The 14,357-nt window shown below is 43.1% G+C and overlaps 1 protein-coding gene across 2 annotated transcripts in view; it reads right to left on the reverse strand.

Moving 5' to 3' along the window:
• The window catches only part of atrx (ATRX chromatin remodeler), a 38,707-nt gene that overhangs the window by 7,847 nt on the left and 16,503 nt on the right, over window positions 1–14,357 (reverse strand). For both annotated transcript variants that reach the window (XM_027029017.2, XM_027029018.2), the window contains 14 exons: window positions 13,767–13,913; window positions 13,262–13,439; window positions 12,931–13,068; window positions 12,267–12,442; window positions 11,875–11,992; window positions 9,899–10,029; window positions 9,534–9,628; window positions 9,307–9,446; window positions 8,856–9,006; window positions 8,597–8,697; window positions 7,201–7,309; window positions 6,385–6,562; window positions 5,888–6,079; window positions 69–218 (listed from right to left, as the gene is read on the reverse strand). In XM_027029017.2, coding sequence (XP_026884818.2) covers window positions 69–218; window positions 5,888–6,079; window positions 6,385–6,562; window positions 7,201–7,309; window positions 8,597–8,697; window positions 8,856–9,006; window positions 9,307–9,446; window positions 9,534–9,628; window positions 9,899–10,029; window positions 11,875–11,992; window positions 12,267–12,442; window positions 12,931–13,068; window positions 13,262–13,439; window positions 13,767–13,913 — 2,004 coding nt within the window. The remainder of the gene's footprint in view (window positions 1–68; window positions 219–5,887; window positions 6,080–6,384; window positions 6,563–7,200; window positions 7,310–8,596; window positions 8,698–8,855; window positions 9,007–9,306; window positions 9,447–9,533; window positions 9,629–9,898; window positions 10,030–11,874; window positions 11,993–12,266; window positions 12,443–12,930; window positions 13,069–13,261; window positions 13,440–13,766; window positions 13,914–14,357) is intronic.

Raw genomic sequence — 14,357 nt, forward strand, 5'->3', positions numbered from 1 at the left:
TTAGGGACTATGGTGTGCTTATTAAATGGAGCCTGGTCACGGGTGTCCTGTGGTAAGAGAACATTTACCTTCTTCTCTGCCTCATACTCAGCCCAGGCCGCCTTGCGCTCCTCCTCACTCAGAGCTTCCTCCTCCTTGTGGTCGAGCAGAGAGTCGTGCTCGTGGTAGCCCACAATCTGGTCCTTGAAGCTTTGGAGCAACTCAGCCAGAAAAGGGTCCTGGGAAGAAAAGGGGGACACTTCAATCAGAGGCTCTCTCTAACAGAACACATGCTCAGACACTCACACCTACAGGATAACCAGCTGCCGATCCTGCTCAGATTGGGTTAAGTCCGTGAAATTTAAACAAAGGCAAACAAATCTTAAAGCCAAGCAAACGGACTACAGTACTCAGCAGGCAGAGAAACTGTAACCCTGGTTTATTTAGAATAATCAAAAATTCTAATCAGGTGGATGATGAAAAAGAACTTAATCCAATCTGAAACGACAAATAGCAATTGAGCAGCTGGTTGGGGGCATGCAGCATCAACACCAAGCAGACAGCGGCTGCGCAGAAGTGGACATGCTTGAAACGAATCCGGAGGCTTTCACACAACCTCGGTTTCCACAGCAACATTGTTATTGAAAACAATACCTGAGTAAAACAGAAATCTCAGCCAGCCGTTTTATACAAACATGGTTTAAATTATTCTGTTTGCTTTTTTCTGTCTTTCCTTTTTTTGCCTTATGTTATGTGGACCCTCGTGATCTGGAAACAACACCGTGGTCTTTGTCTATATTCATTCATGAACTGCTCTGGATGGTAACTGTTTGATTCCACCCCTGTTCCTTTTAATTGAGGAGTGACTGTTTTTACTGCTACGGATACTATTAATCATACATATCAATGTTTGGAAAGAAAAACATAACATTGATTCTGGACTTACTATGCAAAAGGCTCAACTAAACGAAATTTAATAAGAGAAAAAAAAGAGTAAAATGAGATCCTTTGAACAAGAATGGAATTGAGAATAAACCATCTCAAAGTCTAATTATAGATAACCAAATCCTAAAGCTCATGTTGATTGAGACAGGTAACAATAACACTGCCACACTTTCCACATTACAGCAGAGGTAAGTAGTGGCCTGCAGATCTAAAGATCCCTCCACATCAAGCCATTTGGCTAAGTAGGCTTGATGGCTGGAAAATAAAAACATGTGGCAAAAGTGAGTCCAATCAGGGCAGACATAGCCCATCCCTCCCACAAGCAGAAATCATGGCTGTACATCCAACCCAGAGTAACTAATTAAAACATGGCCCGTTACTGCTGTCCGCTCCATCCGCACTGCACTATTAAAGCTGAGAACTCTGAGCAACACCTGGCTTCTTCACAAACACAGAACGAAAATTTGAGGTGTGTTTACATTACTCGGTCTTCACAAAAAAAGGGAACATTTCCTCTTAAAAAAGTTAAAAGGTGTATGGGGGGATGGGGCTGTCCCTGAAAGAAAGAAGGCAATTTGATGATTAAGCTGTTGCTTACATCTCCAGTGAACACATTTCAAACACTGCCTGCTATAATTTCTATCTCACAGGCAGAGCAGAAACCTGGGTCCAAAGCTAAACTGAACAGAATCCAACACCAAGCCCGTAAATGGGTCCCAGGACCAGGGGGTTGGTAGATGACAGCAGTGTTGTCCTGGTGAGCAGGGAATGCTGGGATTTCTGATTAATCTTTGGGTTGGAGCTCCCCGGGTGGTCCAGTCTGTCTCCACAACCTGCCCAGCATGTGCATCTCGAGCAGAGCCCCTAATGAGCGTAACAAGAGCTCCTGTATTCTCATACTGCTTGTACCATGAGCTATCCCTGGTACACACAATAATGACAACTTTAGAGAAACACTATCATTTTACTTCTAAGAAAAATGCAAGGGGGAGGCAGCATGGGTAAAATCTTAAGAGAAGAAAGAAAGCCAACTACCTTTTTTCAAGAGGGGTATGAGGATTGAGGGAGGTCCCACAGGAACTCCAAAGGGGGAAGGGAGAAATATTTGATCATGGATGTGGAGATACTTAAAACTGCTGAGATCCATAGCTATGGACGATCCCAGCTGAACAGTCTCTCTGATTATACTGCAGCACACTACCAGTGCCTGTACACTGAGCTCCGAGTCTGGTTTATATTCTTCAGCAATATAGAGATTGTCTGAAACGCCTGACTGGAGGTGAAGCTTTCTGAAATAGCTAAGCACTGGTTCCAGACGAGATCTTGACACGTCCTGTGACAAAAAGTGCACCTGGTCATGTATTAAAGTTAGAATATGCTTATTCTGTTGAATGGAAAAGCTGATCTTTCATGAAAAATATGTACTTGTGGCCATGTGAATCTGACTAATTATAAGGGTGAACTATAAAGTTCTCTCTTACTTCAAATAACCGACAATCAAATGACCGTTAACTTTCCATTATACCGGTTTATGTTTTTGAGAACTTAGGGGGCACCATCTGTACTTTAGTGAGAACCTGAGCTCTGAGCAACACATTGGCCAACTTCACTCATGCTTTTGTATTAATTTAGGGACTACCCACTGCAAGGCCTCTCTGGCAAGTCTCTTGGGTTTGTGACTGCAGCTCAATAACCTCAAACAGGAGCTGGTATAATAGCTCCCCAGAAGCTGCTCTGTTCACCATCATGATTAACGGACAGAGTGTACATTCAAAGGGGTGCAGTCTCACAAAGGCAGTTCTGCTGATTCTTGATTCACTCTTTGAACTGCTGGACTGCCAGTGTATAATTTGAACCTTTGCCTTTCTACCATGCTTCACACAAATCTTTGAAATGCCCTGAATATTCCTTCAATGCAAAACAGCTGACAAGAGAACAAGCTTCTTGCCAGGGCATTTAAGACAGACAACTGAACAGAATGATGTGGTCCATCATCAGTGCTGGAAAAGAAAAAAGAACCTCAATAAAATGGCCAAAATGACTTGATTATGTTGCAATTATTTAAGACTTAGCAAGCAAGGGCATCTCACTTAAGACATAATCCCGAAAGACTTCTGATGATGTTCGAAATGCTAACTAGCCAGAGCTTCAAAACATGAAAAGTCCTTTTTCAGAGTTTGGCTCTCAAGCATATCCCTTTAATATTTGCCAATTTCCAGCTTTGCAAGGTTTTTGACCACACTACTCTGCTTTGGGCACACAACCATACTTGCATACTTTTGTTTTATTTCTCTCATTACTAGCACTATAAACATCTGCAGTTTGCTTTTTAGTAGACTGGAGGTAACGAGAGAAAGAAAGTGAAGTATGAAAAAGTAAAGCAAGAAGCATGAAGGAAGAGGACAGCTGGGGAAAACACTGGGACTTTAGGTGATTACGGCAAGTCAAATCCACGCGTTACAAACGTCAGTGCCCTACCGTGATAACATTCACAAAAACCTATCCTTCTACCTGCATCCTCTCTATCTAGACAAAAATCAAGCATGCCCTTATGCAGAAGGCCAATTAAAATCTTGCTCAAAAGCTTTAAAAAGAAGAGCATCAAGAGAAGACCCTATGTCTCCACTAATATTCAAGATTCCCTCCTTAATAGACAGACTTCACCAGACATTGCTTTTGACATGCAGGTGCACAAATCCTAGCAATGGAGGGGTCCAGGGCAGGAATTTTGGTTGTGGAATGTGAGGACTTGAGATATTTGTAATACTTAACCTCAGCCAGTCAAAACGTACTCTACAGCTGCATGCAAATTATACACACAAACTTATTGCCCTATTATAAACTGTCTGCCTCAAGCCGAGCAGTTCAGCACAAGGCCTACTGACAGCCTTCAATCACAGAAGCCTCCACCATCTTTTAAAGCCTGCAAGAAAAGGAATGGGTTTTCTATGCCATCATCTACCAAGCCTTTAGTGTGAGAACTACTGAGGGTCCCTTCATATGCCTTTCATCCAGGTTGGGAATAAAGATTTAAAAACGCTGGAAGGGGCAGGAGGACCTCAGTTAACAAACATCTGGGGAGTCTTATTAAGGTCAGTTCCTGAACCCAATTATCCTCAGTATGGCCCACTCCTTTGCTCAATGAGGCCCAGTCAGCAGAGAACTCAGAACAGTAGCAAATTACTACTTTTCCACCAACGAACCACTGGGAGGATGGGTGAAACCCCACCCTCCTGTCACTCTGTGCAGGCCTGGAGTCCCAGTCCATAAAAGGGCCTCTGCAGGGCCTGAGGCTGCTTCAGACCCCAAGCTGGGTGGCTTTCGTGTCAGGGCCCCAGCGTTCTTCTTTGTCATTATGGTGGAAGTCCACTAGTTTCCTTTGTCTCCAATTAGCTCGTCTGAAGAGTGCAAGGACATCCTAAAGGGAGTTTTGAATAATGACCATTCATCAGGTAAAGGGGATGGGGGTAGAATGAGGTTTACAGTGCTGCTTTGAAAACTTCAGAGACAAAAGCGGTGAATCAGCTTTAACAGATGGCCTTCATGACGGCAGGCTTGTTTGGGTGAGGGAACGAGAGGCCAGAGTTGCCCTAGGCCACAGATTCACAGGCAGGAGGGCTGGCTGGGCAGGAAGGGGGGGGGGGGGGGGGGGGGTGACTTCCCAGAAATACCAAGGGCAGTAAGATGAAGCAGTAGGTGGCTGCCATTGATAACTCATAGTGAACTTGTACTTTAGAGAGGAGAGAAATGATGTCACACTCACAACCTGTATTCACAATCATACAAGCTACTGATTCAACACCCATGTGTATCCACTTTAGAAACAACTGAGATGCCAAAGGAAATTAAAAGCACAAAAGTGCCCAAAGAAAAAATGGATCAAAATTGCTGTCGTACTTTATTTCAACTTTAGAGAATGGAGACATACTCACAAGGGCATGTTACACAGGGTAAGGAAAAGAAAAACAGGTAGAAGTCTGCCAAGTTTAAAAATATTTCCACTGTTCCATAAACTTGGCTGCAACACGGTGAGAAATAGAGATATGACTAAAGGCTTTGAAGGATGACTGACTCATCTTCATACTATTGCAGGCAGCAGATTCCATCCATAACAGCTGACTTGTAGCATTCTGGTGTGCATAAGGCCAAATGTGGTAATCTCTGGAGAGACTGTGCTCCATCTGGTTTTAACAGTTACATTTAGTAAAAGAGAGAAAGAGAGAAAGAGAGAGAGAGAGTCTTTTTCTAAAATCTAAACCTATTGGCTTTATGAGTCAAAGGTCATGGCAGCTGTTTCAAGCTCAAGTTTAAGCCAACTGTGACAGTTAATCATAGTAGTGGTGGTAAGGGCACTAGTGGTGCAATGTGTTTTTCCCCCTTTTTGCCCATATAAACTTTCTGGATAACAACAGTAAACAGACAAATATCTGTGCAGCTGTGTGCATTTGGACACATTTTGATGGATCTGCATTGAATTCCCTTGTCTCCAATTAGAGTCAGATCTGCAATATAAACATTTCTTTGTGAAATAAAGGTAAACGGGGGCATCTACAGCTGGTTGTCAGTGTGTGCGGCTGGGTGCACCATCTAAGGCCAACAGATTTCTTGTAAAAGCTCCAGGGGTTCGCTCTCCTGTGACAGTACACCTGTGCTGAGATCTTGCAAACGATGATTATGAAGAGAGCTTTAAACCTTCATCTTGGCTCTCACCATTATCCCCACCCCGCAGAGCACAATAAATGCTCTGGAACCAAGCCACAAACGTAAACACAGTTTATCACGCCCTGTAAAGTTCAAAGGCAAACGTGCACTCACAACACAGGTTGTGAAGCCTTCAAGTTATGCGGCTTGATAATAAGAAAAAGATACACGCTCAAATGCTTGCAGGTGATTTCTCTGCATCAGCCCAGGTACAAGATATGGCTTACAGCACATGTGGGCAACCAGGAACATTCCAACTCACCTTGGGTAACATGGGCGTGGCCCTCTTGCTTTTCTTCTCAGAAGGATCATCTAATTGGTCTGGCTCAAAGGTGTATAGTTCAGTCAGTTCATTCATGGTGAAGTGGCGCTCAATCTGCTGTTGGTCCACTACTCGGAATGACAGGGACTGCTTGGTCACCTGTCTGTCATAGATCTTGTCCTCCATGGTTCCCTGTTAGGAAAGCAGCTTCGCATCAAAAGGGTATGCATATCCTGGAAGCTCCAAGCTGCAATAATTTTGATATCAGAGTCCTAAAACAATTATACATCTCAGAAAAAAGCTTGTTAACTATACTGATGGAAGAATTGCACAAAGTGTGAACAGTTAACACAGAAACAATGCCTTGATATCTAGCTTCCATCTTTTAACACATCACATTAAAAAGGTCGAGTTCTAGGGACACATTTATTGATGCCTTGATCATTCACACCTCAAGAACTGCCAGAACAAAAAGGTTTTAATGCTGCATTCCTCACCTGGGCCAAGAACCTGTAGACAAACACTGTTTTCAGCTGGCCGAATCGGTACACCCTGAAGATGCTCTGAATGTCATAGGATGGGTTCCATGAGGCATCAAAGATGATAACCCTGTTAGCTGCCACCAGGTTGATGCCCAGTGATCCCGCTCTTGTGGAGATGAGGAATAGACGACCCCTGTAGTGAGCAGAAAGGAAAATATTTGCAACACATGGAAAGAAAATGCATGGCTAGCAAATGACCTTCGGTGCCAGGACGGCGCTAGCATCTCATCCTACCCTCCAGATCCCCCAGCTCATTTTGGCCTAAAGTGGTTCACATGGGATTCAAGCCTTCAACTAAAAGGCCAACTGTGCATTATAAGGGTCTCAGAAGACTGGCACCACTGACCTACCACTGAATATGACATATGACGTAATCTTGGTTGGTTTACATAGTAGTGATCACTCACATAAGCTGAGGAACTCGGCTGTGTCTGAGGTTTGTGAGTTTGATCATAGCTGATGACTGCTATGAATGGGCCTGGCAAGAACACCAGTTGCAAAGCAATTAGTGCCAAACTACTCTAGCTGAAGTGTTCCCGCCATTAGTTGTTGTGTGTTGCTTTGGTTACAGCTAAATGGAAATCAGCATCATTTGGATAGTTATCTAGGTGTGCAAGTGCAGAATACAGCAATCCTGCAACGGTCATCACTCTCATTGCTTTAGGTGATAATACCCTCTGACAGTCCAATGATGCATTCGCATACAGAAGCCTGACAGTTTTTGCAGAGAAGAAGCAAGAGTGGTGACCTTAAGAGTGGAATGTTGTTTACCGAACATTGCTGGTGTCATTGAACTCTTCAGCCCATTTCTTCCTGGTCATGGCATTAGTTGAGCCATCCAGCCGGTAGTAGTCAATGTTTCTGAACCACTTGCCGTCTCCTTCAGGAGAGAAAACAATTATAGCCTCATATGAAACACTGATGCAGCTAACCCTGCGCTGTCTAACCTTCAAATTTTCTCATAGAGAGCATGCACTAGACATAACAGAACCAGTGTGTTGGAAAGAGTGTGATAATTAATGTTGGGCCAGCTGTGTTCATGTGGAGCTTAAGGCAAGTATGCATAAAGATACATGGCAGAATGGATGGTGCTCAGCTCTGAATATTGCTAGCTATTGTGTGTGTTCATAACTAACATTTAATTATATTTCTAATTACTGCTCTATAATCTTTTCATTGCAAAGCCTTAAAAAAAAACAAAGCCCTTTTTTGGTGGAACACACACACACACACACACACACACACACACACACACGGCTAGGTCTACTTTTCAAAATGAAAGCAAAAACAGCTTCAGTTTAATTAGGAACATGACCTTAGAGTCTTGGTGCCTCTTGTGAATGCATGGTGTGTGTGCGCAAGAGAAAGCTTTCAACTTGGACATACATGCAAGTATAAAGACATGATCGTTATTTCACTGCATGCCCTTCAACTTGTAGTCATCAAACAAAAAGAGGCTTTTTATATGAGACAAATGTTTGCTTGACAAGTTTTTTGGGCCTCAACATGAACCAAAAAGGTCTGGCCAAAATTTTTTTTAAAAATCCGTTTAGCATAAATCAAGCTACAGCACTCATTTGATTTTTTAAAAAAAAAACTTATGCTTTTTTAAAGTTCTGTTTATTGAACTAGATGTTTCCAAATAAGTGCATAAAAGGACACTCATAACACCGATCATCGCCAAGAAACTTAGCAAAGTTGGAGTGTTCCACTGGGTACATGTCCCATAAAAGAAACAGCAGCTTCAACCTCGGATACATTTGATCTGTCATAGGGTTTAGACACTGCACAACAGCAAATCCAGCACAGTGTTCACTGCAATAACAGCGATTCTTGCATTGGGTCCAAGGTGATCACTACCGAGAGACCCACAATGAGGTTTACTAGGCATACACACAACCCACAGGAAGGTTTACTGAGCATGATGGGCAGTGGATCTCCAGTATATGCCATCACACACAAAATATGAATTACAGATATCCAGCTGCTCTGTGCCGCTACAGTGGCAGACTAGCCAAGTAATTAATATGAGACATGATTTGAATGTCCTCATGAATATTCAAGGAGATTTATTAGACTATGGTTATCAAAAGTGAGGTAGAATGCCACTAAAACCCATAATAGATGCTTTAATATAAAAAGCTAATGTGAACACTCAACAACCTACCTTTGTATGGAGATGACTTTCCTTCCTCTTTGGCTCTGCATGCTAACTCAAGAAAATCTTCTATGAGGTCCAGTGAAATCAGTGACTGACTGAACACCAAACTGGGGGGGAAAAAAAACAACAACAACAAAAAAAACATCTTGTGCTTTGTAACGTCTTAAAAGTGATGCTAAGAACAAAGAATAGAATTTGATTTCATAACCTGGTAAACAAGAGCACTATGTTAAAGCAAATGTTAAAGCAGTCAAGGTACACTCACACTTTATCTTCAATTTCTTCAGCCATGCGCAGAATTTCAAACAGTAGCACCATCTTTCCAGAGTGCTCTAGAACCTCAGCATCTGCTTCAGTAACAAACTCCTTGTACCAGTCAGGGGATGGGCTGCCAGGACCTGAGTTGCTAGGACGAACTAATGGTGCACGCACGTGTGCACACACACGGTGTGTAAAAGAAAGCAGTGAGACTGATGTAGCAGGATACGTGGGAAAACAGAATTTCTGAATGCCTGGTGCAAAACGGCTTTGTGCCACTGCTAATCCTGCGTGCCTAAACAGTCTGGGCTGAGCTTTCCTCTCAACACTCTCAAACAGCCAACAGTCTTAACAGAAAAATGCCAGATCCTGGTCAATAAAGGCTTAGAAATCCAAAAAAATGGTTTCCTTAAAAGCCACCTCAAATGGAAATTGTCCTGAGGAAAAATGTGACCTACCCTCCTCGACAGGCTCGGCTCGGTTACGCCCTTCCGGGTTCCCGCCGCGGGAGCTGGTGTTCCACTCTTTGATCACCTCCACATCGTCACTGTCGGACTTATCTGAGCTCTGGGCCTTGCCTTTGCCCCGCTTCTTCTTCCTGCGTGTGATGTTGGCAAGTGGCATCAGACTGTGAAAATCATAAAGGGCAAATGCAAAGCAGCGCAGTAATGCAACATCTGCTGACCTTTTGGGCTTCTCGTCTTCGGAGGTCAGACTCATGGATGACTCTTCTGTTTCAGATGCGATGAATTCTTCCATGCTGTCCTCATCAAAATACCCCTGGAGCCCACAAACACCACCTCATGTTAGCTACAATGAAGGGATTAATGGTGAACTCATAGTTAAAGGAAATGTAAGACTGTTGTGAAGAAAACTCGGTCTACAGCTAGATGATTTGGCCATACTCCCCTGCTACTAGTCAGGGGGCTCGGTGTGACTGTGGGCAGAAAATGGTGTGGACGGGAAAACAGAGTTCCCCTGGGTTTGTTTTAGCTCGGTGGAAAGGAACACAGCCTTCAGCTTGCCAGCCGTGCGATTTTGTTCCCCTACCTTGTTTTCTTTGCTGATATAGTCCAGCTGGAGGCACCAAGGATGGGTCCAGATTCTGCTCAGCATCTGGAAGTCCTGGAAGAGCTTCGTCCCCGCGCGGCCTCTACCCCCCTCCAAGGCCGAGCCGACACCTGCTCGGAAAGAAGCAGCTCAGTGCAGCCGCTCACATAACCTGCCATCGTCACGGCATGGATCAAACCGGAGCACTGGGAACAAACTCACTGGTTGAGACTAACTCTAAAACAAGAGTTTAGGATCACAGATCTACTGGCCTGTGAGATTGTTATTCCACATTAGTTGTGGGTACACATTCAGTAAAATTACACCACTTGATTGTAAATCATGCTTGGTAGAGACCCCACAGATGTTCAGTATTTCCGACTTCAAGTTTCACATTTAATTATCATGATGAAAATTACAGGGCTAGCTTGAAGTCTATTACAGTTTCTCAACTGTAGAGCAATAAAGAACAGCTTTTCTGTGTCAATCATCCAATAAACAATAGGTTACACAAGGCATTCAGCAGCTTTAATGCCCATGTAGAGGAAGTCTAATAATATCCACTGGCTATGTGAAAACATCATTAACCACCTTATTAAGAGCTTAACACAAAATAAGGTATAATAAAGTAGGAAATATCATAGCACAGAAAAGTCTAAAAATGTTTTTGCTGTTTGTCTACTTTTTCAATGCTCTTCTGACTATTACAATAAGATTTCTATATGAAAGTGGCCAGTGAACATCTATTAATGAAATCCTTAAAATATTTTAAATCTGCTATATTACTATCTGAAGGCTAATCCAAAAGTCAGAAAAATATTTCAAAACAGTATTCATCAATTATTGTACTTGAGCACTAGGGTTGGACGATATCTACCGAATCCAGCAATTGATGCCTACAGGGAAACATCATGATGAATGATGACAAATGACAACGGGGTGAGGAGTACTTTTATATACCCTCTTTTAACCTTTTTATCCTTTTACATTGTTCAATATAAAAACAAAATGTGATGCATTATTTTAAGAATTATTTAAAAATACCTACATGAATTAAGTGGGGGAGTGGGGGGGGGGGGGGTCATCATAATGATGGCTTAAAAATCACCCACTGAAAATGGTTTTGCAGGCTCTTCCACAAGGGGGAGGTATTGGCATTTAAAAAGGGTACCATGCAAGTGTTGCTTGGCAATGATGCTGTGTCCTTGTTCCATGAAGATGAATGGCCCATAGGTGTGTTCACAGACCCATAGGTGTGTTCACAGATATTACTTTTGACATGTATACTACTATGCTTAACAACTAGTCAGGCATCTCTGATAACTCTCACTAGCGTATATCTCTGCTGCACATAGGCCACATCAGTATATAAACCCAGTATATAAAACTCGTTTTGCGTGGCTTTGGCCCTTGACTCGTCTCAATAAAAACCCCACTTTATTGTGGAAGTTCGAAAAATTCCTGCCTATTCCACCATACTTTCTGGGCAGTAAACACAAATATTTTTGCATCTGCCTCTCTCAAAATGTGCACTGTCACTGTCAGGATACACAGAGATAATACCCTCTTGGCACCTGTATAATACCCTCAAAGATGTTCTTGGCACCTCAAAGCTGACCACATGAGTCTTTGGCTGGAAAACTCCCGCAAAACCCTTTATTAGGGGAAGAGAGCTGGGAGATGCTTCACACAGGACCCTTGCTTTCCGTCAACTGCCGATCTGTTTCAGAACCAGACTCGAAAGATGACTAAACTTCTTCATTCAACAATATAATGGAGTTAAAGACGGAAAAAGAAGCAAATAGGTGGAACAGAGGCTTTTCTCACCAGCTAAAAAAAACTAATTTGTGCTTTAAGTTCCAAGTGTCAGTGCCTCCTGAGGTTGGATTAACTACACCAAATGTGACACGCACTCCCGTGATGCAGAGGGGACAAAACTGGATTGGAGATGATGAGTCAGAACTGCAAACCATCACCTGTGAAGTGCTCCAGATAGTATCGGTACAGCTTGCACTGCACTGGCATCATGCGCACCGCTAGCACATACTCATGCTTCGGGGGTAGAAACTTCGTCAGGGCAGTGTAGTCTCTTCTCTGTAAGGCAGTGCAGAATAGAAAGAGAAGTTAAGTGTGAAAAAATGAAAACACAAGGCCTTCCTGCAATGTTCACACAATGTTCTGACCTTTGCAACAAAACCTTTGCGAAAATGGGTGACAGGGAAAATTCCAGATGCCCCAGGTTTAAGTAAGGATCAAAAGCACAAATCAGCTATCCTTTTTTTTTTTTTTTTTTTTTTTTTTTAAAGAGCAAAGCATGGACTGAGAAAGAATTCTATTACTGAGTGATGATAAGGAATGTGGGTCGTACTTGGACGCATCCTGCCAGCATCTCGTAAAGAATGTGCGCACGCTTCTTCATGAGGCGCACGTCAGTGAGCGTTGAGTCTGCGCACTGGCCATTCTGGATGGGGTTGATGAAGCGGTTCCTGAACTCCTTTATGGAGCCCAACAGGTTCTCCTTAATGAAGTTCACCATGCAGTGGTCTGAAGGAAGGACAGGGCTGGGAGTAAGACTCAAAAAGGTTCTAGAGGACTGCCAATTACAATTAAAGCGCCATGAGCATCAATCTGCAGGCCAGATGACCTACAGCACTGCACAGTGGCTTCCCCTCCTTCAATCTTTTAGGCTTTAATGAGTGTAGGAGGTGGGGAAATCACTAAATCTGTTACAAGTACTTTACGTTCACCACCTACAACGCCAATACAAAATGATGCAGTGACGTTAAAATGGGGACAGGGACCTGATGAAACATACTTTGCAATGAACAGTCACGTAAGCAGAGTTCTTGACTGCACTTAGGATTAAAAAAAGAAAATCCTGGTACATGGCAGACACACTCTATTATCCCCAGCTGTACATGAGGGGCCATCAGCTATTTATCTTTTTCATTTCAACCCAACGTTTACAGACATTTACAGTTGAGTTATGCTCATAATGAGCACAGCATCTGAAAAGTGAGCTTGCCACTCACACTCAATCAGGTTGTTCTGCAATGGCGTTCCTGTCAGCACCACCCGCCGCCGGGTCTTGATGGAATTCATTGCTTTAGAAACGGCCGAGGCCTCATTCTTCAGCACGTGGCCCTCGTCACAGATAACAAAGTCTGGCCCTGCAGTGATGAATTTGGTGGTGGGATGAAGAAAAGTTCAGGGACAGCATCTGGATCACGTTACACAGCCCCCCGCACCAAAATATGCTGGGCAAAAACCAGCAGAGTTACAGCAGACAGCCCTGTACACAGTTAGCAATTAGAAATGTGGGGGAACGGTTCTCCTCTCACAGACTTCTCAGAGATCCTTCACCTGGGTCGACGAGTGTCTTCTGGAAGGTTTCTTTCAGCTTTTTGCTCTTGATGTTGCGGCCCTGCGTGAGATTGCGGTACATTTCGTAGCCAATGATCATCACACCGCCATCCTCCTGCCACCTCTGCAGGGCATATGCCCGCTCCTGAGGCCTCTTCACTGTGGCCAGCTCAGTCACCTGACACATGATAACACACTGAGTACAGGGCCCGCACCCGCTTGGTGTAACACAACGGCACACTTCAAGCTGGTTTGCAGTCTCAAAAGCCTCAGTGTAAATACAAGGCTACAGCCAACACAACACTGGCAAATACTAATATCAATTAGCAATTCGAAATATAAAGAAACCAAGCTAAAACTGTGTAAATTTAATTCTGTGCCTAACATCTAAATGAAAATGGTATGATACGACAGCATGTTTGACACGCATACTTCATCTCAAGATTGAGTGACGCCATCATGCAGGAAATGGGAAGGTCTATGTATGACAATACTAAATCTCTACCTCTAAACTCTCCTCATCCTTCAAGCCCTCCTGCCACTTCTCAAACTCATTGAGCCAGTTGAGGACAGTGTTGAGAGGACACACAACTAGAGCTGTGGAGAAGTTGAGTTTCTCACAGAGGAGCATGGTGTGGAGGAATGTCACCACCTGCAGGACAAGAGAAGAACAGCACCTTGCTGAATAGCCAATCAACATGGCTGACCAACCTGTTAGAATAGGTCTAAACACCCTTTCATAAGAGTTTGAGCCAGTTGCGTTCCATTTGTATCTAACTACAGCACAGCCAAAGTAACTGGACTGTGACCATTTTTGCTGGAAAACTGGACTGAAAATTAAGTGTAAAATGCATATTTAATTTGGAGATATCAATAAAAAAAACCTTTTTAGATGCCCCTCAGTTGATTCTTAGCTGTACATCATTGCATTATTAGTTAATGCACAATATAGCCTAAACGAACTAAAGATCTTGAGCTGATTTTACAAATTGCATATTTGTGAATTTACATTTCAATTGCTGTTTTCCTCACAATATGAGCGCCAAAGAAGGATCAATGCAAATCAATGAGGTCATTGTGTCTGGTACAACAAGTA

This window comes from Electrophorus electricus, chromosome 12, assembly GCF_013358815.1.
Source record: "Electrophorus electricus isolate fEleEle1 chromosome 12, fEleEle1.pri, whole genome shotgun sequence".
NCBI lineage: Eukaryota > Metazoa > Chordata > Actinopteri > Gymnotiformes > Gymnotidae > Electrophorus > Electrophorus electricus.